General features: G+C 41.8%; 4 protein-coding genes across 6 annotated transcripts in view; 1 reads left to right on the top strand and 3 right to left on the bottom strand.

Moving 5' to 3' along the window:
• The first annotated feature begins 595 nt into the window (after window positions 1–595).
• Window positions 596–12,806, top strand: sytl2b (synaptotagmin-like 2b). Of its 3 annotated transcripts, none has more exons than XM_079733380.1 (19): window positions 596–728; window positions 1,539–1,742; window positions 3,315–3,478; window positions 3,736–3,862; window positions 4,336–4,390; window positions 4,494–4,605; window positions 4,840–5,254; window positions 5,351–5,571; window positions 5,658–8,009; window positions 8,973–9,083; window positions 9,171–9,218; window positions 9,302–9,396; window positions 9,662–9,831; window positions 10,010–10,112; window positions 10,234–10,395; window positions 10,873–10,951; window positions 11,070–11,172; window positions 11,492–11,697; window positions 11,837–12,806. In XM_079733380.1, exons 2-19 carry the CDS (start codon window positions 1,642–1,644, stop codon window positions 11,983–11,985), a joined length of 4,773 nt encoding a protein of 1,590 aa, XP_079589506.1. In that variant the 5' UTR covers window positions 596–728; window positions 1,539–1,641; the 3' UTR covers window positions 11,986–12,806. The 3 variants fall into 3 exon arrangements, with proteins under 3 accessions (XP_079589506.1, XP_079589505.1, XP_079589507.1); XM_079733379.1 differs by having other exon boundaries at window positions 597–728; window positions 10,873–10,957; XM_079733381.1 differs by lacking the exons at window positions 596–728; window positions 1,539–1,742; window positions 3,315–3,478; window positions 3,736–3,862 and adding an exon at window positions 3,868–4,185 and having other exon boundaries at window positions 10,873–10,957.
• A 248-nt stretch (window positions 12,807–13,054) lies between these two features.
• LOC307073150 (zona pellucida-like domain-containing protein 1) lies at window positions 13,055–16,246 on the bottom strand (the record flags this gene model as incomplete). Its single annotated transcript, XM_079732853.1, has 8 exons — window positions 13,055–13,090; window positions 13,794–13,965; window positions 14,439–14,519; window positions 14,612–14,709; window positions 14,821–14,893; window positions 15,055–15,239; window positions 15,575–15,699; window positions 16,198–16,246. 8 exons carry the CDS (start codon window positions 16,244–16,246, stop codon window positions 13,055–13,057), a joined length of 819 nt encoding a protein of 272 aa, XP_079588979.1.
• Window positions 16,247–20,413: 4,167 nt separating this feature from the next.
• Window positions 20,414–21,943, bottom strand: lim2.3 (lens intrinsic membrane protein 2.3; the record flags this gene model as incomplete). Its single annotated transcript, XM_079731160.1, has 4 exons — window positions 20,414–20,475; window positions 20,616–20,750; window positions 20,848–20,997; window positions 21,769–21,943. The coding sequence occupies 4 exons, from the start codon at window positions 21,941–21,943 to the stop codon at window positions 20,414–20,416; spliced, it is 522 nt and encodes a 173-aa protein (XP_079587286.1).
• Window positions 21,944–25,988: 4,045 nt separating this feature from the next.
• Window positions 25,989–26,861, bottom strand: part of LOC307073559 (roundabout homolog 2) — a gene marked incomplete at both ends in the record, with an annotated part of 43,756 nt that continues 42,883 nt past the window's right edge. Inside the window, 1 exon segment of the mRNA XM_079733441.1 lies at window positions 25,989–26,009. Coding sequence (XP_079589567.1) covers window positions 25,989–26,009 — 21 coding nt within the window.

Here is a 26,861-nt window from a genome sequence, read left to right as displayed (position 1 = left end):
TATCACATTTGGAATACTATTGGGCCTATTATAGTCCCCAGAGGCCCGTTTACAGTTTGATATTGAAATACATTGGCACAATCTTGGCCAGTGTCACCTGACCTGTTCAGGTGACGGATGGGATTACCTAACCGTTTGCTCACCAGCCAGCACGGTAGGCCTTCTGTTTACATTTGATTTAGGAAAAGACAACAAATGCGTCACTAAGGCCTCTGGCATGGACTTCCACCTCATGTATTTATCTTTGCATATTTTTGGTACATTATCGTCACGTTATGTTCACACAGTCGAATTACTGAAAGGAAATAAAGAGTTGTCTTAATGACACACCGTGATTATGCACGCCTCCCTGTTGGATACCAAAGGCGACCCACCCACTTGACAAACACAGAAGTAAACTAACTCCGACTCTATGGACACCTGCTGGACGATGTGCGCCATTTACTCCCCTATTATTTCAAACTATGCAGTATGCGTTCAGGTGGTTGTTAATCTATAACAGTTCATACACTTTTACGCTCACTACACTGCTTTTCCAAACATGGGTCACATAATAAATGGCATTGCTTTGCGAACAGGAAAACACTCGTTAACGTTTAGGGGTGTGTTCTCCTGTACAGTGGCGCTCAGCTGACTGCAGCATGGATACAGAAGCGATTATTACATCCGTCCGGGTGGAACTGTGCCATCTGTCTCCAGACAGTAGACCCAAACTCTGCAGAACTAAGGTAAGATGGCCCATTAGTCTTTTGCTGTTATTGTGCGTCACTGCAAGATATATATTTTCAACGGTCCCATGTTTTACAGCCACGACTTTTACAATGTGTGGTTAAGGTACCATGCATTTGATAAGTAACTGTAACTAACGTCACCTGTTCGACGGGAAATATTTCTTGTTATTTTGTTTTCGTTTATCGGCTCCACTGACGACAGAAGAATGGATTTAGTTGAGTGACATGCATGGACTTAAAAGCAATCGCACAACAGAGACATTTTCTTTTATTCATTTTTCTATCATGCTACTTATCGGGCTACATTGTATCAGGACTCATGAAAGTACATTTTGTATTGAGGCTATAACTAGATTCTAGTTCTAGTTTGTTCAGATAAGTCGAAAAACGACATTTCTTCTTTTACTCTAATAGTTTGAATAGTTTATTCTAGTGGGCTACAGAAGCATTCCGTATATAATATTAAGGTGACCGTTTAACGAATAGTTCATTGTTTCGCTGTTTTATGAACTGCTTCCATGCTACTGCAACCAGTCAACCTTGAAAGAGTTTTCTTGAGTTTTCTTTTTTATTATTTAAAGACATGGAAAATTGAGACAGAAATGTTTTTATAGTTGTTGTTTTTTTGGGAACTGTTTAAGTAAACGACTTAGCCATGTGACAAGATATAACTACTAATTACATTGTAAGACATCACACAATTTCCTGCTTTCTGAATCACTATTTCCGAACCACAGAATATTGTTTTGACGACAAAACAACATATTCTATGATGTTCTGTTTTTTTTCACTCTAACACCCTTTCAGACTTCTTGTTCCACCTCACCGGTGGTTTAACGCTGGAGCTTGGGTTTATGAATCTACTGTCCTGCCTGTGAGGAAGTGGAGGACAGGGAGAGAGAGAGGCATCATGATAGACCTGAGCCACCTCACGGACGAGGAACAGGAGAGGATCCTGAAGGTGCTGAACAGAGACACGGAGCTCAAGAGACATGAGGAGGAGAGGGTCAGGTACATCCATCACGTCACATTCATGATTAACCTCATACCCATGTAATGGGGTGAGAGGGTGTAGTGGCTAGGGCCTTTCACTGCCCTCCTAAAGGTTCTTGGGTTTTGACCGCCAATGTCAAATCCCTACAGACTCTAACCCCTACCTGCTCCTTTATAACATGAACATAATTCACTGTAATTTGTTTTGGATAAAACACGTCTGCAAAGAAATACTGTATTATATCCCCAATTTCAGAAGTCTACCTGTAGAAAACCCCTCTTACCAAGACCACCGCTTCACCACAACCCCCTGCTCCTAATGGCTGTGGATCTAAAGACAATTCATCCAACGCGTCCAGGGATCGTTTCCTGTCTAAGTAGCGTTGCATAGTCACGTCCCTTCTTCAATCACAGCAATCTCCCCTGAGTCAACTTCTTTTCTTGCATGAGAAGAAAAAACACATCCTCTGACTGAAAAGGGGTAGGGTGGGTAGACGGGGGGGATGTTTGCGTGGCCATAATAGAATAACCTAATCGCCCAAATAACCTCCTCACATGAGAGTATTAGATAACAGTGCATTTTTACTCAACGCATTGGGTAAAAGATTGTTTTAGCCTCACTGGAATGAAAACAATTTAAACAGAACAGAGATAGAGAGAGAGAGAACTACCTTGCTTTGAGGAAGATATGGAGCGATATAGTTGGAAAACATGTCACAGCCACACAGAAGGTCTGTTGAATCCATATGCAGTAAGTCTGCAAACAGAATGACCTGTCACCTTAGGCCTATTTAACCTACCATAAGTCACTTTAAAGCAAAAACAAGAGGTTGAGGTTGGTTGTGAGGTTAAATACACAGTCATACACTTCTGCGGCAGGCTTAAACGAATACAAAGTAAAAATAAAAGGTAGCAATCCCCACAGTCAACAGCAGCATTGTCTTTTCAGGAGATCTTTTGTTGATTTTAGAAAAGCACGAAGCTATTTGCCTTTCCTTCCGAGAAATGGAGGAATTAGCCCCCATCAGTTCTAGAGTGAATTGCTGTTCTGTACAGAGTGTAAAAGGATTAGGCCAATCGTGTGTCTAATGTGCTACCCGTATTTCACATGACCACTGGCCTTTCTCTTTCATAAGGAAACGATGAGCCGGAATGGTCATTCCCGGGCACATGATTCCAATTAACTTCAAACAGATTGGAGGCAGTGGCTCCAGTCGCTATCTTTGAAATCATTTGAAATTGTTACCAAATCACAATGATACATTTTTTTGGAAATAACCTAGAGTTTTTTTCGTCAGGTTTTTTGATTTAGAGAAAGCAGCTTATACGGAACAAGTTGCTTTGCTGTTGTTAACTTTGATGTTTGAGCTCATTTGTATTCACAGGAATTAATCCAACTGGTGTCATTTTCTGAAGACTTTATGTATTGAAAGAACTAAATAATACAATTTGCGATGAATCTATTGATAACCATAAATAGATTGTAAGCGAAAACATATAGTATGTTTAAGTATAAGTATATATATAATGTGCAGTTATTGTGGAGTGGACTGTAACCATACATGCCATCTGGGTGCTTCTTTCCTCCAGCAATCTGCAGAAATTACTGGATCGGGGCAAGCAATCGGAAACCAAACTCAAGTACCTCACAGGAGAATGGTTTTATGAGGCAAAGTCTCGGAGACACAAAGACAGGATTCACGGGTCCGAAATCATACTGGCATCCATGAAACAGAGGAGGAAAAGCAACGTAGGTACGTAGACGGGATAAAATGACGGAAATAGCAACCAATGCCATGAGTAACCATAAGATTCACCTGGAGGTTTTCTTCAGGTTGTTCGGTCAATGTGCCTTTGCTCAGCATAGGAAAACATATTATTCTCCTTCGCTGATTATTTATGAACCAATTATAAAAGTATAAGACACGTCATATGGTACCAACACAGTATTGCTCGATGAGATACTGGCATCGCTGTGCATAACACATCTCTTTTTCTGTTTTTTATCAAGATTTGACCCTGTCTACGGCAGAGGCCTCAGTGAAGCCCAGCTTATCCAGTCCAAGAGCTTCTCACAGCCTAGCCCCCCCACCGAAACCTGCCAGACTCTTAGATACACCCCTTCTTGTGAAGAAGAGGTAAACCTCTGTCTGTCTGTCTGTCTGTCTTTCATCTTATTTATTTTTCCTTTATTTCCTTTCTCTGTCACTGTTTCTTTCTTTAAGTAACATTATGAATTTTAATCTACCAGCTACTCATACATGAGCATTCAGATATTGTACAATTTGTATCAAACACACCGTAACCTCAAAGAGTCACGAAAACAGTCACGTGAACTTGGAGCAACTGTGTTAGGCGCAACTCCCTCCGTCAGGTCACCTGTTGCAGTGGGATTAATTGGAGCAGCGACTTCATATAGCAAACATTTGAAGTACACTGTTTGCCTGCGTGTGTGTGCTTGGTGAGTAAGTCAACATAGGCGGTACAACCTTGGAATGCAACCCAGTACAATAGAGTAGTTACAGCTGACCCCATTGCAGGATGCAGTATGATATGCCATTACTCATACTCATACTAATACGACCTATCTACCTATATATCTATCTTTTAGAGTTCTGGATGCAGAGATCAACCAAACCCAGACAGCATCACAGTCGCCAGGAAGGGTAGGAATTAATGTGAAGCGAATAGCTACTTTTAAAGGTTACAAAGACAAAGGTTATTTGGGGTTGCTTCTGTATCATTCAGTTACCCTGCCTTTGATTTCAGCTGAGACGCAACCCCTTTAATCGCGCTTCCTTTATTGTTGTGGAACCGAATGAAAAGACGGAAGAACCTATCGTCACTGGGGACCAGAGGCCTCAGAAGTCACCTGACACAGGTCTGGATCCATATTTTAGATAAAAATGAGGAAAATAATAAGGCCACACACACAAGAATAAAATCCACACACAATGGTCACGGATTTGTGCAAGGGATAAACACTACCGGCATTGGCATTTCATGAAAGGAAGGAGGGAATAGACAAAACCATAGCACAAAGTTGTGTTTAAAAGTAATACTAATCCCGTGTCAATGTTTCTTCATCACTGTCTTCTATGCTCTCTGTCCATAGAACCCGTGGCTCCCTTTAAGGATCCAACTGCAGGTCCCTCGACACCAGGGGGCTCTATCACCTCTGAAGCATCTTCTACAGGTTTCAGACCTGTGCCCAAGATGAGAACGTTTGCCTCTAGGCGTAGCAGCACTTTGTCTAACAATGCTCCTGGGCACGACCTTCCCGGAGACACAAAGGTCATGGTCCCGGCACCAAGATTCAGCCTCAAATATGCTTCCCAGAGCGCTGTGGCGAGCCCCTCCAGTGACAGTAGCGTGGAATCACCTGCTCAGGGAACTGAAGCGTCTCAGGTGTCTCGGTTTTCCCCTGGTGTTGTTGCTGCTAAGTCTCTTCAGCGTCCCGCTGAGGATCTCCGTAAAGTGGAGCCAGCTGAAGATGTGAAGAAGAACATTCCTTCTGTAACGCCGGAAACGTCAGTCACAAATGATATACACTTATACTTAACTATGACCAGTTAAAGTGAGAAGTTGCCGTTAACACTGTTCAATTTTTATGTCTGTGATTTCAGTACTATCGCACGGACCAAGCGTGATGGGCCGAATGCCATCGGAAGAGTCGACCCGAAAAAGAGCAGGGATACAAAGCCAAAGGAATATGGGGACTCCCTCACTTCCTCTCTGTCTACAAATGAAACAAAGGAACCAGAGAGGAGGAAAGTCAGCAACGGCGGATCATCCAGTGCTTCAGCACCCAGAGATGAAGATCTAAGCATGACGCAAAGCGTTGTGGGTAAGCCGAACAACAGCTTTTCTTGTGTAGGCGCCATCCGTATTATTCTCATGGTATAATTATATCCAAACTTAATTTCTTTTCAGATCCACCTGTACGCTATGACCTCAATTTAATTGAGAAGGCTTATCAGCACACGGCTCCGTCGTCCGTTCCAAAGCCCAAATTATCCCATCAGATCTCCACTGCCAGTGAGGAGGAGGAGGGCTCCATAGCCAAGGTCCTGGAGTGGTTCAGCCGCAGCACGGACAGCAATGATTGGCTGGACATAGAGGACAGCCAACCCACCGTGATTAACCCGGACAGGAAGGAGGGCGTCAAGGTTAAAGGAACCCTTGAAGACAGAATGAGGGGTGATCATGGATCTCACATAGTCGAGATGAAGAAAGACCACTTAGTCAAGGAGTCAAATGAAGTGAAGGAGAATACTGAAAAGAAAAGGGAGTCGAGAGTGGTGCGAGAAGATGTGAAGAAGAATGCAAGGCAAGAAGCAAAGGCGCTGAGCATCGAGGAAAAAGGAGATGGAAATTTGGCAGGCAAAATATCTAATGCCAAAATCCTCAATATCATGTCAGACCGAGCGATCAGTGACAAACAGCAGAAACCTGAACTGAGGCAGAAAGAAACAAATGATCAAATAGTTGAACATTTGGCTTCTGCCCCTGAGAGAGTAAAATATAATAAAAGCACTTTCAAAGACGAAACGAAGACACCCACATCTAACAGGCAAGGAGAGACAGATTTCCTCATAAGTAGTGGGCATAACATCCAAACAGAGGATATTAAACACAAACAGCCAGATCACACAAATAAGAAAGATACCTCCATCCGTCCCGAACCTCTGATTTGTCCTTCACTCACAAATCATAGGAATAAGCCCAATAACACTAGAAAGGATCCGCCTAATTATGCAGCAGATCTTTTAATATTACAAACAAACCCCGAAGTCGTCGACAGACGAGGTTCAGACAATGACCTGCAGTCTGCTCTGAAAGCCTCTCAATCCAGAGCAAGCCCCCTACCAGACAAACCGTCATTGACGTTATTATCATCCTCTTTAACAACCCCACAGGAGGATGAGTTCCTCAAGGCTCCGCTACAGACAACCCTGCAAATGAAGGACATTCCAGACCATGACAAACTCCGTCAGGCGATTCACAGCCCGTCAATGGATTACAAGCGGAGTGGAGGCAAAACGCTTTCAACCACTAAGCCGCAAACGAAGAGTCATGGAAATGAAGACACAAAAAGCAAAGTAATTGAAGATGGAGCTGAGAAAACAGGCATGGCTCCTAAAAAAGACTTTATGCAGAATAGATTCACTTCAAGACTGCCACTCGGACGTCAGGAAAGCAAAGTAGAGAGGATAAGGGAGCTTAAGTCATTATGGGAGAAAGAAATGAACAAGCAAGTGTTGTTGAATTTTAAATCCAAAGATGGAGGTGATAGCAAAATGATCCCTACTTCAAATCTTTCTAAATCTAAAAGATTTTCAAAGTCTGAATATAACCTAAGGTCAATGGGCAAGGATACAGACAATGACCTAGAAGACTCCAATGGAAATATGCTGAATTTTACACAGAGACAGGAAACATCATCCCCAAGTCTTGGCACAAATAGTTCACAATTTAACAATCTCCGTGAATTTTGGGGTAGCTCCAATTTAGGTCGTAGAGGCTCGTTTATTGCTGAAAAGGCCAATACCCCCAAAAATAAAGAAATCTTAGATTCACAGTCCCTGAGTTCAGAGTTGCAGCCTTCTGCTGCCATAGAGAAGAGCAGCTTTAGACCAGCCCCACCTGCACAATCGGGTCAGCACAAAGACAGTCGGATTGAATTGAAGGAAACTCCTAGAGAGGAGGAAACCTCAACCAAGCTGCAAAGTAACGTTGGAAAGAAGATACAGTCTCCCAAGGCGAGGACCGACAGTTTCAGCAACATAAGCAGCCGTACAAGTGCCATGCGCCGTTCCACCAGCATGTTCTCGCTGAATGTCAGCAAAGAACAAGACTGTGGTAAAAAGTCTCAAGAAGGAGTAATGAGACAGAGTGCTGATAAGTCTCAACACAGAAGGCAAAGCGACGGCAGAGTCTCAAGTACTCGGAGACCGTCGGTTAATTCCGAATCTCAAGCATTGCGGGCTCGTGCGTTCGTCCCGCGAGACTATCGGCATTATCTCGGCATGACCGACAAATCCAGCGTCCACAACTCCCTTGCCCCGGTTGTGAGCGAACAGGGGTCAGACGGCAAGGCCTATGACTTTGACCTGTGTGGTCCGGCAAGAGAGGGTTCCCCAGTGGGCTCAGAGGAGCGTTATGGCGGGACGGGAGGCAAAGCGTCCCAGCGGGTGAATAACAGCAGTTCAGACACAGGAAGAGAATCGTCTTTAAGCAGCACAGCATCAGAAACCCGGAGCAACTCAAGGACCAGTTCCAACTGTAAGCAGCATTTAATGCTATGTAATGCAATAAATTAACAGCTACAAAAATTAGATTTTTAAATCAATGATGCAATGCCTGTATATGCATGCATCATAAAATATGAACACAAATAAAACATTAACGCACAAAACCATGTCTTCCTGGGACATCTATAATCTGTTCATCTTAGTATTATCTTTATAAATAAAGTCCAGTGTTGAAGAGGGTTAAATCTTGCTGAAAACTGTTGAATGTTGAAGATACTGACGACTGGTGCTGTGTCAACGTTATGAAGAAGGATGTATCAAGGGACATCCTTGTAGGATCTGTCTATATCTGCCTCTCTTGGCAGGACATTAATTCTCTCTCTTGCGTCAACATTACATGTAATTCCTTATCCTCCTTGTTTGATTTGTGGGCTGGACAGCGCATAAGTGTTGGCCTCATTGTGAACACAAAATGTTCAATGGTGACATTGAACCGTACCTTTATTTGGATGCAATATATATACATAAAAGTAAAGAAAGTTAACCACACCTGAGGATCATGATCCTCAACAACAGCCATGTTGAAGATGCCATGTTTTTCAGATTCAGAAATGCTTTATTAATCCAGAGGGATCAAATTAAGTGACAAAGAATACTTCTATCTTCAGAGGTATCAAGAGTTCTGAAAGGAATAGAATTATGTTGAAATAGAATTTCAACATATTTTCCAATTCCTGGAACGTAATCAATATTGTCCCAAAACATCTAACTTAATGGCTTGAACAATATGGCATTATTTGCCACTGTGAGGAGGCTTGTTGAGTTTACAATCCAAATCATAGTTGTATTAATCTATACCTCATGTCTAGTGTCACTACGCTGTGTTCGGCATACCAACCTTTGTGGCAGTATAACATGTTAAAGAGGCTTTGAAATTAAATTACTTAAAAAGACTCACTGGTTGTCTGGCTCTTTCGATTGTGTGTTTGTTTAGGGGAGAATGACAGCGAGGACCAAAACCCCGTGAAGAGAGCTCTCAGACGAGCTGAACTTAAAAATAAGACCAAGAGCTTGGAGGACATAACATCATTTGGATCTTCTACATGTAAGGAAAAACGTATTTATTTATATAGATTTGGATAATTTGAGATTTTTTATGCATCCAATAAAATTATAGAATTGTATTCTACAGGGCAAGAGCGAAGACCAGATCCAAGTGATATGAGACGAAGCAAGAATGGTGAACATTTGGTGAACATTGTTTTTAATTAGGAATGTCACTATGTCAAGTTAATTAAAAACCTTTTTGTTTTTGTTTCACAGCCACATCCATCTCAACTGCTTCCACGGCCTCATTCTCCGATCCAGATCATATGAAAAACATGAGCAAATCAGTGCCCTCTTTTCACCAGAAGGAGGTAAGCCCAGCTGTTGCAGCTGGTCAAAGCATGCTCTTGATTCCTCTCACCTGCGGTAAACTCAAATAAGCCTGCTGGGATTGTTTTGTTCCCAGTATCCATTCCCATCTATCTTGATCGATTAGGCAACAAATAAACGCAAGGCAATTGCTTCTTGCTTTACCTTTCCTAATTCAAACCTCACCTGCAGCAACAGGTACTCAATACGATGTGATGTGTATGTGTGTGTGTGTGTATTTATTTGTGCATGCCTGTGTGTCCCCAGCGGAGTGGCAGTGTGATGACCATGTACAGCGGGGACTTTGGCAACGTGGACGTCACGGGAAACATCCAGTTCTCCATCAACTATGTCCAGAAGCTCACGGAGTTCCACATCTTTGTGGCGCAGTGCCAAGGACTGGCGGCTGTTGATCCAAAAAGGGGTCGTTCCGACCCGTGAGTACACATATAGAGACAAATACCTCTAAATATATTTATTATTGATTTATTTTTTCTATTTCCATATTTTAAACCTTAGTAACAACACCGGTGGCCAAAATCAGAACAAACACAAATTGTTTCAGTGTTCTTCATCGAGCTTATCGCTACAATCTGTTTGCTTTTCTTTTGTCAGATACGTGAAAAGTTATCTTGTCCCCGACAAAGCCAGTCTCGGGAAGAGGAAGACTGCGGTGAAAAAGAAGACACTCAACCCGACGTTCAATGAGATCCTGAGGGTGAGTATCGCGGGCGTGTTGTGCACAATCGCCAGATCTGAAATGAACTAATAACATCGTTTGTACGAACAATGCCATACAAAGAAGCAACCACAAACGGCTCCTTTGTGCCTCCCCCCAGTATCGGGTTCACAAGGAGTATCTGAGGACCCAGACGCTCATTCTTTCAGTGTGGCATCATGATACGTTTGGCAAGAACAGCTTCCTGGGTGAGGTAGATCTGGACCTATCTACCTGGGACTTCGACCACACCCAGATGAACTACTTGGACCTCAGAGCCCGGGTACAGGACAAACCCCTTCACACATCTATACGGACACACACACAGAGAGAAGAAAAAAGGCAATGACTAATGAAGCACACAATCTGCTTCAGGAAAACACAAATGCCTTCACACTAGTACTCACAAACATGATGTAGAAACACAGACACACAACGATAAAGGAGAAAATCTGTGATGAGATTTACGTACTACCCACACAAGATTCACTGAGAATATATTTGAAATTGACAGATTATTTGGATAATGCAAAAGGAAATAATGGGTGTAATGTTTTATCAATCACCTATTAACCTTGACAGAAATGTGTCTTTGACAAAGCTTACATTAAAAGACACACCATCTTTCAATCGACAACAACCAGTTAATTACTCAAGTGCAATTACTATATGGATATATTGTATAATAATATGTTCTGTGATATGTTCTGATGGATTGGTTACAAAATGGAGTTTTCATCATCACAACTATCTTTGTCAGATGCCGTCCAGTTTGAAGCCTTCTGACAACAGAGGCGAGATGAGACTGGCAATACGCTTTCTCCCACAAGTGACAACCAGTAAGGGTCAGTGTGTTGTTTATAAGCAGGTTTTAACTCCAGACCAGAATTAGGTATATTAGATTCATTACCTTATGGTCTGGTATTGAAACGGTTCTCTGTGCTTTCTGCTGCACAGGTGTGATGATGCACGGCCCACCCACGGGTGAAGTACACATTTGGGTCAAAGAGTGCAGCAACCTTCCTCTGATCCGAGGCACTATGGATCCTTATGTTAAATGGTATGTCGTTCTTCATGTGTACCATAGATTCCTTCACGGATTGGAACTTCGTACTTAGTTGCAAGGGCGTAGGAACCGGGGGGGACGGAGGGGACGTGTCCCCTCCAATATCGGAGACAGGCACATTTGTCCCACCTAAAAATTATACCGGATCTGTCAGGTTTCCGAAATGTGTCCCCCCCAATGTTAAACTCATTCCTACGCCCCTGCTTAGTTGCATGCTTTGCAGATTTGCATTAATTAAATGGTTCGGTTTTGGTTAACTGGTTCAGTAGTTTCCCATTTCTGTTTTTTTTCTGATTTTCCTTCATTCTTAAAGCTTTGTGCTGCCAGACACGAGTCGGAAAGGCCGTCAGAAGACGCGGGTATTGCGCAGAACGACAAATCCGATCTTTAACCACACAATGGTGTACGACGGCATCAAACAAGCAGACCTGACGGAAGCCTGTGTCGAACTGACAGTCTGGGACCGTGACAGGCTGGCCAGCAACCTGCTTGGGGGCTTAAGACTAGGCCTTGGCACAGGTACACATGCAAAACCTGACATGTATCTCAATCCACTCGAGTCAGTTGCTATAATATAACCATCTGCTGAACGACTAATCACCGTAGTAAATAAAATGTAGATATTAATCGAAGTGGTTTGCTCTTTTTCTCGATGTAGGCAGAAGCTATGGTGCGGTGGTGAACTGGATGGATTCGAGTCTGTGTGAGGTGAGGCTGTGGGAGCGAATGATGGCTTCCCCCAATGAGTGGGTGGAGGAGTTGCTCCCTTTAAGGAGGATGACCTCCGCCAAAACGGCACTGAAATGAGAAGCCGTGATGCCTTGTTAAGAGAAGATCTCCCCAAAGATAAAGCCGGTTTAGAGGATAATACAGTTATGGCATTGGCATTTTTAGGGCATTTAGCAGACGCTTTTATCAAAGTGCCTTGGCAGGGTAAACCGTGCAAGGCGACAGCCAGCTCGTCAGAAGTAGTCAACAGGTCAACGTGCTCCACCTCCGGAGATAAACCGACACTCGTAAGTGTTATGAGTGGAATATTTGTTGAGGAAAGGTTTAGATTTCATAAAGATACAAACACAAAAATACGTCTATAAAAACCAACCAAGATCAAATTTGTTTCAAACTCTGTATAAAGTTTAATTCCTTGAAATAGCCTGCATACCTTGGATTGTTTTTCAATCTTATATACACAATACAATAACCCATTCCATATGACATAATATAATTATTTAATTGTCTCTGATTTATTTTTGTGGAATATTTACCATAAGTGGAAGTAAAGAGTTCACACACCTGTGATTTATTTTTACGGAGTGAAGACAATGCGGTTTATGTCAATAGAAAATGCTCAATTGGCCCAATTAGAGTCATTAGGCTTATTTCACGATAATAGATATATCACACACATTGGAGGGTTGTGCAAATAGATCAAACGCTATCATCAAATCAGAGCAAAAAACTTTATTTGATTGTCATTGTTTGAATCCCCATCAATGCATTTAAAACCTCAATAATAAAAAATATAGACTATGTTTCTCACACGCTATACACCGGATTTATGTACTATATTTGTATGTTAATGATTGTTTTCCGCTATGCCTCCAAAACGGCCTACATCTGTATAGCACAACAACAAAATATTTAATAAAAATCATATTAATCTCCCTTTCTCTCTGTGGCCACTGTTTTTTCTAGCTGTATGATATGAGGGATGGAAAGATACATCAGTTATATGAGAGCGATACAGAAAGGGGAAAGGTTGAAACAGACGAAAGCGTCTATATCTTATTCTTCCTTCTCCTGAGGATCAGGACGACGGACGCCGCGAGAAGAGTGAGGACGCCAACTGCGATCCCTAATCCAATTGCGGTGCTTCTCAGTGCACTGATCTGTGCCCGAGGAGCTGAGGACTCTAAAACACATACAGAGGAGGACATTGTGTTAAAATAATTTGTGCATGACTGTATATGTATGCATTAATATTTTTACTACGGGATTATCCAGTTTTGCCACGCCCAATTATTTGGCCATTCATTAGGGACACATGAGAGAGGGAGTCTGGGAACCTGAGACTCCTAGTTCTATATCTAGTTGTACAGTCTTCCAGCTGCCACCCTGCTGGGTCGGGGTGGGGGGGCTTCATATGCAGGTTCACATGCAATGCAGGTTTGTCGCACCACATACATTAGGAGTTTAACAATCGTGATGTACTTTTTCATTGTTGTCCGCACTGAACGACGCCAGAGAGATGTTTTTTGCACTGAACAACCGAACGTTGGGACTCACTGGTATACTGCGACACCAGGATAGCGGGAGAGCTGACTACCGCTGGCGGCGGTCCGTCAACGGAATCCCGGGGCGGGTCGTCGGGGGTATCACCCCCTGACCTGGCATCACTCCGCAATTCTTCGGTACAGTCCTAAAAAAAACAGATCCTATTACATTCAGGGGAATTTCAGGTCCGTCTGTCTGTCTGTGTTTCTATCCGTCTGCCTGATACGCCTGTGTATGCTGTCTGATGCCGTCCATGTATCTGTGGGTCTGTGTCTGATGTCTGTCTGTCTGATATGTATGTTTGATCTATCCGTCTATCTGATTGTTACTGTGCTACTTACAGGCACTAAATTGGGGCAGTTGTCCACCTCACAAAGCCGGGTGACACAGTGGAGGTAGAACCTGGAGACAGTGTCATTATTGTGTTCCACAAATCTGAATGCCTCGAAGGAGAAGTATGCTGTCTGATCAAACCCGTTCAAGCTCACCACTGTTTGTCCATCCTTTATACATCTTGAATGAGAAAGAGCACATAAGTCTTGGGATTGCTCATTGGCAGGAATAGAACAAAAGCACTAAGGCTGACCTAGAGCAGAATTTCGAAAGACTTGGTCGCAACCCTGCCGGTGGGTCACAAAGGATTTGAATTGAGTGGCCGAATACATTGGCCAAGTCTTTGATTGTTTTCAACTGCAGTACATCTTTTGTCCACAAGGAGGTGTGGCCGTTTCTTCCCAAAGGCAGAGGATTGCAGCTATCCTCTCACATCCAGCCTAAATCTAGTTGGTTCACATACCAAATGTGTTCTGGCTGTGCAACCAGCTAACGTTTTCATAAATTGCAGAATCTATGAAAATAAATTAATTTAATGTTTTGCGGTTAAATTTGCTGCTCTGATAGCAACATTTTGCGAAACACCGACCTAGGGAAAGATTGTTTCAAAGTTAGAAATAAAAATATACTGCATAGCCGATAAGAAGACTCACCCTACGAAAAGATCATAAAAGGTGTTGTTTGTGGGCGAGTCAGTGGTAGTTGCAAAACATCGGTCGAGTAGCACATTAAACCTTAGGAAGGAAGGAAAGAAGTACAGACAATCATATATCACAAAAGTATCTATCTATCTTTAATGTTAGGGATGGCACCATCCCTGAATTACCTTTCTGTTAAATTTGTCGCCCTAACCATCACAAAAATCCTGGTCTTCAAGGTTATCCCCGAAGTTGGAACAACTAGGGGAGTGGTGTAGCTTTCATCCTATTCCATAGAAAAGAAGGAATGCTATCAGGCTATCAAATCTGCTGTGGACACAAAAAGGGTTTTGTCCTTGACAGGAATACTGAGCCGAAGGGCTAGAGCAAAACTTACGTTGTAAAGTGCCATATTCAGAGTGCTGATGAAGCTACCGTTATTCTCATTTACGGCATAACTCACACCCGATCTATAATTAATAAACACAGATACATACAAACATTTAGAAGAGAACTCCAAGCAGTGATATTACATTACAATATGCATTAATAATGGAACACTATTAAAATAAATGACCCCCCAAAAAAGATAAAATCCTATAAAGTTGGTTCACTGGGTCGGTGTACTCACACTGCAAGTTCCGTGTGGTTCACCAAATATTGCAAGGGATATTGGCAAAGAAACTGGTATTTTATCTGCTTCCGATAAGTGATGACTCCAGCAGAAGGGTCATGGGAAGCGATGGATCCCATGACTTTTACATATTGTACATTTGAGAAGTCGGAAAACAGTCCTGTACCGATCTCAGTGATTACCTGTCAACAATAATTGTTAAGTCCGGTTTCACATTTTTATTTTAAAGGTGTAGTTTCAATTATGTTAACAAGGGATAATGCCGGCGTTCTTTTTAAATCTTTTTCATATATTATGGTTTACACACATTTCTAAGACATCGGTCTCACATCATAATTGGAGACGGTTCTATTTTTTTTTCTATTTATTACTTTTCTCAATGTGGAACGAGCATAAAACGGTCTTATCCGAGTACCTCGGTATAGCAATTGCAGTAACTTTCTTCACTTTCATTCATGGAGACTCTGAATCTCAGTACAGGCGGATTGACATTCCAGTCTGGTGTCCCACGGCACACATTCTTGCTAAACTCTCCATTCAGAGCCATATTATTTTCGTCATAAAGAGATTGGTAAATAGGGCAGATAAAGATGCTCAACTCCATGTGTTCTGGGTTGCAGGTCACCTCTATGTCGCCATTTTCTATTAAGCAAAATAAAGTAATTGAAAAACATAAATAGGAATACATTTGATGTAATTATGCATTATGTAATTATTGTAATTACGTTTGTTTCTTCAATTGTGGAGACTACTACGAACCTGGAGGTCTGTTTGTTACATCTAAAGCACACAGTGAATCCAACGGTAGATCCTGTGCGTTCACTAACCAAAGCTGGAGCACAAGGGTAAACAGCCACATTGTTCTAGACAGCGAGGAAAGAAAGAAAAAAAGACTCCCAATAAACTATATACTTACATTCAAATTCTGACAAATAATAAATAATGACATATTAAACAATCCTTAGCTGAAAGGATTTATAAGAACTAAACTGACACATAAAAGTAAATGTAAAAAGTAGCCCAAAAGCAAAAAACAGATAGCAATATAATGAAAACAGAAAAAGTTAAACTGAGACGTATTTAAATTGATTAAAAAAGGTCAATATTTGCAGCGCAGTTACTCGCAACCAGTTGACTCACCTGTTATTCTTCTGTTACTTCTTGATACAATATCAGTTGCATTGTCCATCCATTTATATGTGCCACAGAGGAGCAAAAGGGTGTGAGTGGGATGATCATAGACAATAGAGTAACCTGAGCTGTTTGTCTTCTTTAAATATTAAGGTCACAGAATGTGCAAATGCCAAAAATATTAAAACCTTTAAACAACACTGAGAAGAAGACTAAATATGGCTTTTACAAAACAGTTTTATCTTTGACACATAATTCTGTGACACAAACATTTGATTTCTAACTAAGTGGATTCAAGTATGTTTTTATGAACCACCATCCAAAATTAACTTCCAGTTTGTGTTATGATGCAGTCCAGAAATAAGCATTAACTCAGTCATAAAGCAAGGTATATCAATGTTTGGCAGGTTAAGGGGGGCGGGATACACAATCCAAACAAATTGGATTGGCTTACCCAAATAAACAGGGCAGTTCGTTGGATTTGAGCTTGTGAATTAAAGTCAAAATGTTGTGTTCTAACTTCACAATGTTTGACAATTGTTTTTTTTATTACATGCATTTGTATTGTTCTTGTTTGCAGACTGATCATCGGATGCACTCCCTCATCTTCAACCGCTTATCCGGGGCGCGGGGGCAGCAGCTCTAGCTGATTATCGGATGTGACATTTGTAATTTCTCTAGCTCGTTTTGTGATGTATCCATTCCCTGCACTGTTCTACAAGTGTTGTGGGCTTGTGTGTTGTGTGTTGTGGGCCATTGACCCCCTGTTGGGGAGTGGGCCACTCCTAGTTCACCACGACTAAACAAGTCTGGACTGTCGGTGAATAATCAACAAACAACAGACACGGCACCGGGTCCCCCTCAGTCAATTAAGTTCATTATTTTTTTTTTTAGTGTTCAAGCCATTTCAATCCTACTATGTTACAGCATAACTTCTGGAGGGGATGGCACAAACCTGGGCCGGAAACCAAAAACGAAAAGGGCGGCGTAACGCCTTGTGTCCTGTTTCATTACGGAGATATTTTACAAATGAAAACTAATTTGCACGAGTGAATGAAGCTTTCGGACAGGGGTTTTAATGAATGTGTTGCAACACTGGCCAGTCTTGATAGGGTGTTGATTTGAAAACTTAAAAAACAATTTTATAGAGTTTACTCGTTCTGGCCGAGTTTATTTTCTTTCAACAATCATATCACACACTTACAAATCCCTGCATCCAGCCACATGATTGGTAGAAACAACTATGAAGTGAAGGATAGTGAGACAGTGAGTCTGAGCAGTCTGCCATGTAGATATTAATCCGAGGTCAGATTTGTAAATCCTCTGATGACACCATTTCACTTTTGTGATTTTAAATCCAGTGATAAAGATCTCATTGTAGTTCCCTTGGCCTTTTTGTGCAAATTAATGAAAGGATCTTTTCATTATTATGATTATTGATAGCCTAAGGAAAGATTCCAGGTGTCCTATCAAATCAGTGTTACCTTATTACTACTACAAATTCACAGTGAGTACTTTGCATTCTAGTTGAGAAGATACTAGAAAATTAGAAAGCACTGATGTTACATATGTGTGACTGCTTTTCGGTAGGAAGACCAACGGCGTTGTCAGAAAGCGCAGGGTATTTTCTGTGTTGCTGTCTCCAAAAGTCCAACCTAGGTCGACTTCTGAAAGGAGACTTCAATGTTTCGTCTCATGTGTGAATGAATGAATGCGGGCGCGCATGTGTAAAATAATTTACACATACACGTGTGAGTATGTGTAAAATAATTTATGAACGCGGGCGCGCTTGTGTGCATCCATCTGTTTAAACACACGCAAACTAAACACGTAACGCATAATACAGTCCATGGCAATGTATATTAACGGGGAGACACATGCATATTAGGAACAGAAGTCGATAACGATAACTCATGCAATACTGGTAAGAAACAACATTTGTTAATGTATTGCGTGTTCATTAAATAGAACCACAGTTACCGCATATCATATGTGTGTTAAGTTTTCTTTGCCGAAATTTATTTGAGGACTCAGTATTTCTGAAGAAAAAGCTATTCCATGTGTGAACTAGGCCAAAAACGGAGCCATTTGAAGTTTAAAATTCATGTGGTCATGCATCTGTCTCATTGGAGACTGCAGACGCGCTGTCAAAATATCAACTCGTCAGATTCAAATGCGCTCATGGCTCTTAAAGGGGATGGGAGATAGCACTCTCATTGGTTTATTGCACGTTATGCCCAAACCACACCTACGGGTTATTAGGATACTTCAGACCAAGCCTTTTTAGGTTTGCGTCAGGCGCAAGAGCCATTTATCCGCCGGTAAAATAGCAACATTGCCATAGAACCGCCCACAAAGCTACTTGGGTTTGGCGCTTCTCACTTGTGTTTCAGCCCGTTAAAATAGGGCCCTCAGTGTCCGGTTGTAATACGACATTTGAGATGCGATGGTTTAATGGATTCATTTCTAAGAACGTCCTGACATACCACCACATACCACCTGTGCTCGGTTCAATGTCGTCCACTTGAGTTTTTTACAGTTCTGCTTGAAATTTCTCCTCCTGTCCACACTTGTTCCCGTTTGTAGCCCCGATCGCAGTGTTTTTGAGCCATTCATAATTTAACTCATAACATAAGTTTAGCTTGTAATTGTGGATGTTTGCGCGCGCTATAACCCGGCTAAAAACTGAAATTGAAACAAAAATATCACAGGAAAGACAAAACTTATTTGAAACCCCATTTTAATGATCTCATGGTTTATGTATTTCCATTAGTATTTTGATATTATTTTTATATTAATTATATTACTTTTGGTGGTACGTGTACCACAGTTTGAGAACCAATAAAGCATCCAGCGTTTCTTCACGTCTGTTACTCACCTGTGCTCTGGCTGACGGCTCAAGTCTTCCTCGGTTCCTTCCTCCTCTTCGTCAACCGCCGTCCCCTGGATCGTCCTGATGCTAACTGTGTTAGCCTCCTCCAACCGCTGAGGTGAACGAATTCTGGTTATCTAGGTTCTTTAAAATATGTATATACTTATCAGTCATTAGTCAAGTCTCCAGACATGTTCAGCGTTAGGGTATATATCATATACCCTATCATATAGGGTTTACCTGGCGTGCGCTAAGTTGTCTGTTCCTCCGTTAGAGTAAATGGAGTGCATTTATATAGCGTCTAACATTGCCTAACTTTCAGCCATTCACACATTCACAAATGCACACACCGATGCGGTGTCAACTATGCGACTAACAGCTCGTTGGGAGAAGAAATAGTAGTTAAAGTTATCAATTTATACTTTAACCAATTATTTACAGTTATATGTACGCAGATGTTGCTCCCCGACATTACAGGCTGGTCCCATGCTGGCCACACTGCCCACACTGGTTGCACGATGAAATGACCTGTGTTTGTGTCTCGACAGTAGTGTCTTCTTCCATGTAATCTTTTGTTTAGTCAAACCACACAGAGTTGAACACAGGGGCAACTTTAACCTTTTCTTAAAATTCCCTTCATTCCTTTCATTGCACTTCCACAACAATGGGTGTATTCTGAGCTTTATCCAGACAAGGCTCAGAGAATGTTATGTCGTTGTCTTTGTGTTGGATGTTGTGCTGATGTGTTAAGCCTTAGATGTAACCAAAGACAGTTGGGATATTTCAAGACAAAAGCACGGAATGAATGTAAAATTGCCCTACTAAAAGTTTATGATCCGGGCATGTGGACTAATTCAAAGCCAAGTTCAATGACTCACAGAGTGTCTTGGTGCCTAAATGTGTTTTTTGTGTTTCTTGTTCGCAAATGGGGAAATGGTGTTCTCTCCACCTCTTCGACTTAAGTTACAGAATTCATACTAAATTGTTTATCACTATCATACGCTGTGTGCTTAACATACCCGTAAAAGTTTATTCTATGTAGCTTTTCAAAATGACATACAAATCAAACTGTTGGATTATGTGACCTTTGTCCTCGATGCTCATGACATCACAAAAATGCTTCCTGTTGCGAGACTGACACCAAAGACAGATTTTATACAATCTATCTTAACATTTTTCAACTCTTTTTCCAAAATGATGACAAACCATTATATTTTTTTATTCTCATTTATTTAGCATATTTGCAAGTCGTCGAGATTAAAGCAAATGGTGTGTGTCCAAGAACAAAATGCTTCCTCCTAAAGTCATAATTTAAAAGACCAGGGAAGGAACGGTGAAATGCCTCGGGACAGCTCAGCGTGAGTTGGTGTTTCTTGGGCATTCATGCATCCGGTAGGCACACATGTAGAAGATACCTGCGAATAATCACATAACACGATTAACATCACCAGTAATGACCAACGCCGACATTCAATACCGATACAAATTTAAGCCAAGCATGAACAAGAGGTTATAGCACTTCCTAGTGATGAAGAGCGGCCATTGTCATACACACCTGAGAAGAAAGTGAGTACCACGGCCACCCAACCCATAATGTAGGACCAGGAAAATCGCCAGTTTCCATAGCGTTTCCCAAAGTAGTTCACCGTGACCCCTGTGTATACAGCCATCGCCAGCAGTACGAAGAAGCCTGCGAAACAAAATTCACACCATCAACATCAACAACACTGTTTGCAGTGCTGAGAGGTCCACCTTTTGATGGAAGATGTTCCCCAAAAATCACTTACATGAGATGAAGAAGAAGATGCCAGCTGCGAAGGTCTTGTCAAATCCGTCGAACGAGGAGTAGTGGATGAAGGCCATGACGCCGATGACGAGCCCGATGAAACACGCCAGCACGGAGAGGATCATGAAGGCTCTGGTAGCGTCCCAGTAGGCTGTGGGAACGGGAGCGGCACAGGGAGAGGTCAAGGCTGTCGCTCAGCCTACTACACTATCGGCCGTACGTTCACCTGGTGGCCATCTTGGTTTTAACCACTTGCAGGGTGATGATGACCGGATGCTGGGGTCTGAATCCCGCATTCAGCTCCATCGCTTAGGGCCAAGATGCCACTGAGATGACCGCTAGGAGACTCATGGAGTGGCAATAATTATTTTCAACCAAAAGCCCCACTAGGGACAAGTGTTGTCAATTCGCTTTGGCTAAAAACACTCTGATGCAAATGTCAGATGACTGTGTCAAGCTTACCTATGTTTCTATACCCGTCCCGATTCAAATAAAACCGCAGAGGGATTGTAATTAAGCATTGGGATGGCCAACATGTGAAATTAATACTATCTTCAGGTAAAATCCTTCTCTGTGGTACCACCTCAAAGACCTCCCCACGGCACTGGTTTCGACTGACACTCCAAGCCTGGTCTGAACACAGTACTCCGGGAAGAAACAAGCCAAGGGATCTATTGATAGTACTTCTGGAGAAGGAAGTCCAGTCTCCTCTGGAGTCATGGTGGGTTGCCATCAGGATTCCTTCCTATAGCTTATACGCCAAACCTCTCTGCCCCGTAGCAGTGAGGGTGAGGCCTCTCGCTCAGGGGCACCTCGACACTCAGCCAGGAGGAGCCGGGGCTCAAACCAGCAACCTTCCGGTTACCAGCCAAGCCGGTCTACCCACCAGTACTTATAGTCAGCCACACGCACTCTTCCTTACCGATGCTATCCGTGTGTGTCATGCATTTCCCAGGCACACAGTATCGCCAGAGGCCCTGGTGCATGTAGTTGTTGGAGTGACGGTACTGCATCCAGTAGTCGGTTGCCGTGGAGATCATGAGGAGTATGTTCCCCATGCCGGCACAGAACAGCCCTCCACCCATGAAGCTGTACATCCTGCCAACAAACAAGCCAACGATAGAAGGACGTGAATTAAAAAGAGAACACACTATAGGCTCTATCTTTCCGTGTTCAGATTGGGTGAAGGGATTGCACAGCCAAAAGGTAGTCACTGTAGGCCCCTAAATAATTTCTAAATTAATTGAAAGAATAATTTACAAGAATGACACAGAAAGAATGTTTTGTCAAAATTGATGACACACACAAGAATGTGACATGCATGTAAAAATCCTAAATTGACCGTATACCTTATTTCGTTATCTCACGGTAAACGTGAGAATCTCCTGAATGACGTGGGTCGTGAACGCACGGCAGAGCGCGGTATTGCCTCGGGGTGGTGGACAAGTTTTGTTTGGGCATAGGAAACCGGGCGAACACACTGCCTGTCGGGACAAAGGGGGACACGCACAGAGCCCCAGCCAATCACAGGGGATCAGTTTTGTTTTTTGGGGAATTTGCTGAAAATACAAAATTGTTAAAGCGCTGTGCAAGTCCCCTATGATAGTGATGACACATGGCTTTCGATTCAGCGTGCTGCACGGCCCCTCCAGCTAAGCGGATGATGTGCAACAGGCCTCCACCACGCCGAAGCTGCAAACGTTTATTGTTTCAATTTGATATGTGTGTGAAAGCAAAAATAAAAATGTACCTTTAATGGACATTTGCCCCCCCAAAAATATGAAATTCGCCACGTGTTGCGCTGCACTGAAAAATAACTTAACAAGTAAGTGACAATAGAATAACACCAAATAGCAAAACAAAACTTGTACAACATACATTTTTAATCACCCCAAATAATTATTGGGGAATCTGAGATTAACTTAACTTTTTTTGTTTTTGACCTTGTTTGCAAGAACCTGGGTTATCATGAACAGTAGACAGGACTGGCGTGGTGGCCTTCAGCTGTAATGGTCTGGGTTCGATGCCTCATGTCCATGATCTATCTATAGGCATCTTGAGCAAGATGGCCATAGCTGCTCCTTAAAGTATTTGAATTCAATGTCAATTGCTTTGGATTAAAGTGTCTTCTAAACGACTCAAGAGTAAATAGTACATGGTAGTGCATTATGTACTGTCTTCCCAATGAGCCATCACAGCCATTTTATATTTAAATAAAAGTGATACAATTCAAACAAGGCATATAATCACCATAGCATCAGTAATTTAGAATTGTAATGACAAATATATATATAAATATATATAAATATATATATATATATTAAAACAATCAAAAACACTGAGAAACAACATTAAAACCTTTGTCCAGTGAGAGTGTAGGCTGCCTGACCTTGGACATTCACTTTTGGTCACACATTTCCATGAGTTCAAATAATAAGGTAGGACCTCCATATGACCACTAGGCTGTGCCTTTCTATCAGGGAAAAACACATCGGCCTGCTACAGGATTATCAGATTGTCACGCATTAATCTCTGCCGCCGCAGATGGAAGGATACAGTCACTGGGTTGGTCCATTGGCATAGTCATCCTTGACGCAGTAACCCCCTCGGGAAATGAAATCTGTCCGTTAGATAGCGTTGTGTTGATCTATTGCTTTGTTTCAGTGGTAAACATGCTTTATTCATTGCCTAAATCCGTCCTCACCCCTCTCCCTGTCACGGCGTGGACACCGGGGACAGCACAGATACACTATAAACCAAAAACTATGGGGTCGCAAACAAGCAAAGCAACAAAGGAAAAGTGTTGGCCTGATGGAACATTTGTCTTCCTATTTGCCAAAAAAAAACAAGGGGCAGGTTCATCTTTCTTTGAAATTAAAATCAATAAATACATCTCCCAAACCCATTCCGAATAGATTATTGTGCTCATGTTAATAATCTCATTGTGAGACGCACAGGGAGCATTCAGTTTATGGATTGTCCCAGTGGGTAATCTAGAGTTCAAACAATGTAATGATAGTCAAAAGGACGCACACACACACACACACACACACGCACACACACGCACACACACGCACACACACTCACACACACACACACACACACACACACACACACACACACACACACACACACACACACAGACACACACACACACACACACATACACACACTTACTGTAGCTACATACACAGTGTTTGATCAAGTAGCACACATGTATATTGCATAAGCCTTTTAGTCATGCATTGCATTAAGTGCATTAGCTTTTCATTATCCTTCCGCCGGGTACGATTCTGTGGTCATTGGCCAATGGCTACCCATTCTGAGGGCTATCCCATAATTGTCCATGACATCTTAGACATTTGTAATAACAAAGATGCTTAAACATCCATAAAACATCTTTAATATTCCAATTCGACAGGGGGAGAAAAGCAAGATACACATAATTCATCAAAGTTCTTTTGTTTTTTGTACAAACTGTAACACCTGACCTGCCAAATGGACTTTAAAGGTACTATATTTAACATGAACACAGAGCTTTTGTATAGATACTGCAGTCCAAATATATTATATTGGAGAGAGTTTTCACTCGTCGTATATACGTTTGCAATGTAATTATGGTTTGCAAATAATACACTGGCTCATGTGGAGTCCTTCTTAAAATCCTTCTGGGCTTTCAGCTGTCTCCATCTTTCAAGTGTAACACCACAACATATATGTGTTTTAGCATGGCTCCGAACAAGGTACTTTCTTTGAGGATAAGGCTGTAAGGTTGGGTAGAATTGAGTAAATGCTTGATCCAGATGGCTTGCTTACTTTACTTCCATGACTGCAGCACACTGTGTTTTTGTGACAATTTCTGTAATATCTGGCAGGGTTTTCAGGGTAGAGTAGTGAATCATAACACAAAATCAAAAACAAGCCTTTCGACCTGGAAGGGACACTTCCAAGGAGAAAATGGCTGTTATGGGCAAATTGTTCTTACTTTCCTTAATCTCTGATGACAAATCATGTTTATTTGATGACTAAGTACTGTACATTCAAATAGCTCCTTTAATGTTTGTGCGACCATTTAGTTAAAACCTGTTCAAATCTAACGTTTGACATAAACGTCTGTAATTCTGTAATTCTGTAATTAATTGAACATGGTCTGGATGTCACTACGCAGGATAATTAACTAAGATCGTTCTTTATCAATCAGCTCAAACCAAGTGCTGCTCATGATGCATGTCAGGCCAACCCTACCCCCCCCCCCCATCTCTCTTATTTGTACTGTGCCGTTGGTGATGCAACTGATTTAACACAACGCAACACACATCCACTCAGTTTTATGTCATAAATAAATAAATACGTTGAATCCAGTTCACGTTGCCCTCTGCTCTGGTTGTGAACCAATGCGCGGTGTCTTCAATAGGGAAGGAGTTGAAAGCCCTAGAGCAGGGAGATGCCCACGATGATAAATACCATTATGTCTTACATTCTGGAGAAAACCATTAAGGCAGTTGTAGGACACGATGACAAACAAATGCGTCGGTTTTGTAACAAATCTTTTATTGTACAGTTTACAAATCTCAACAGAACTATCACATTGGTGATTCGGAAGGACAAAGCACGCAGTTACACACAAACTTTAACAGACATTAACGCAAACAAATGTGCGCGCACAGGGGCACACAAACCTATGCACACACACACACACACACACGCACGCACACACACACACACACACACACACACACACACACACACAGTGGCGTTTTGCAACTTATTCCATTTGCCATATGTTTTAATCTATCATAAAAAAAATACATATTAGTAAACAGCAAACGTAAGCTACATTCAATAATCTTGCTGTACAATAGTAAAAGTTACTTCTGTCCATTTTTTCTAAAAATACTGTATTTCTTTTTCATTTATCATTTTTGTACCACATCTGATTACATCTTTAACACGTTGCAAGATGTTTTTAATATACAAGCAGTGGCAGAGCTAAAATAAACAAACAAATAAATAAATAAACAAACACACAAAAAAATAGAATAAATTATCAAATCCAAAATTGAATATAAATAACAGCAGTGAGTAAAAAAAGGCAGGTGGCAAGCCATGGCGTGTTCCCTCCTTTTCATCTTCCCGCTTCTCTCAGGGTGCCATGGCAACAGGCTGATGGGTTTTCATGAAAAAGCAGCCAGAGAGGATAGAAGAGGCGCCCCATCAAGTCACATAATCAGTTTCTGTTTAAATGAGGTTCTGCAAGCAAAACAAGCAAAGCCCGTAATTAGAGGAGCCACAGCGAGCCCGGAGGCAGGCTTGTGTGATGCCATTGTGTGTTACCGATGGATGTGGACTGTGTGTTACTGATGAATGCTGCTTTGTGTTACTGATGGATACAAACGGTGTGTTACTGATACACGTTGCTGTGTGGTACTGATAAATAGACCAGTGTGGTACTACTGATGTTCGTAGCTGTGTGTTACTGATAGACTGTAGCTGTGTGTTACTGATTAATAGACCAGTGTGATGCTGACGAGTGTAGCTGCGTGTTACTGATACACTGTGTGTGTTATTGATAGACTGTGTGTGTTACTGATAGATAGACCAGTGTGATACTGATGACTGTAGCTGTGTGTTACTGATAGACTGTGTGTGTTACTGATAGATAGACCCTTGTGATACTGATGACTAAAGCTGTGTGTTACTGATTGATATGGACTGTGGGATCCAGATGTATGTCGCTGATATGATTGCCCAGCCATACGCAATCAGCGTTTCGATTGGCCAGGAGGTGCAATTGGAGGAGCTTAACTTATGTCTGCACATCACCCTTTTCCCTGCTTGGCCGTGGCAAGATTTAATTCATAGAAAAAGATTATGTGGTAATATAAAGCTAAATGACCTTACTTCTGATACAACGTACTACGAAATTGTATCAGGTCCTCACAGCGTGTCTTTAAATAACATATACCATGAATGTGTTCCTGTTGCCATAGTCATATATTCAGTGTAAACCTTGTT

Source organism: Pollachius pollachius, assembly GCF_949987615.1.
Source record: "Pollachius pollachius genome assembly, chromosome: 3".
Taxonomy (NCBI): Eukaryota; Metazoa; Chordata; class Actinopteri; order Gadiformes; family Gadidae; genus Pollachius; species Pollachius pollachius.
Note: the sequence above shows the minus strand (reverse complement) of the source record. Positions and strands in the feature narration are given on the sequence as shown.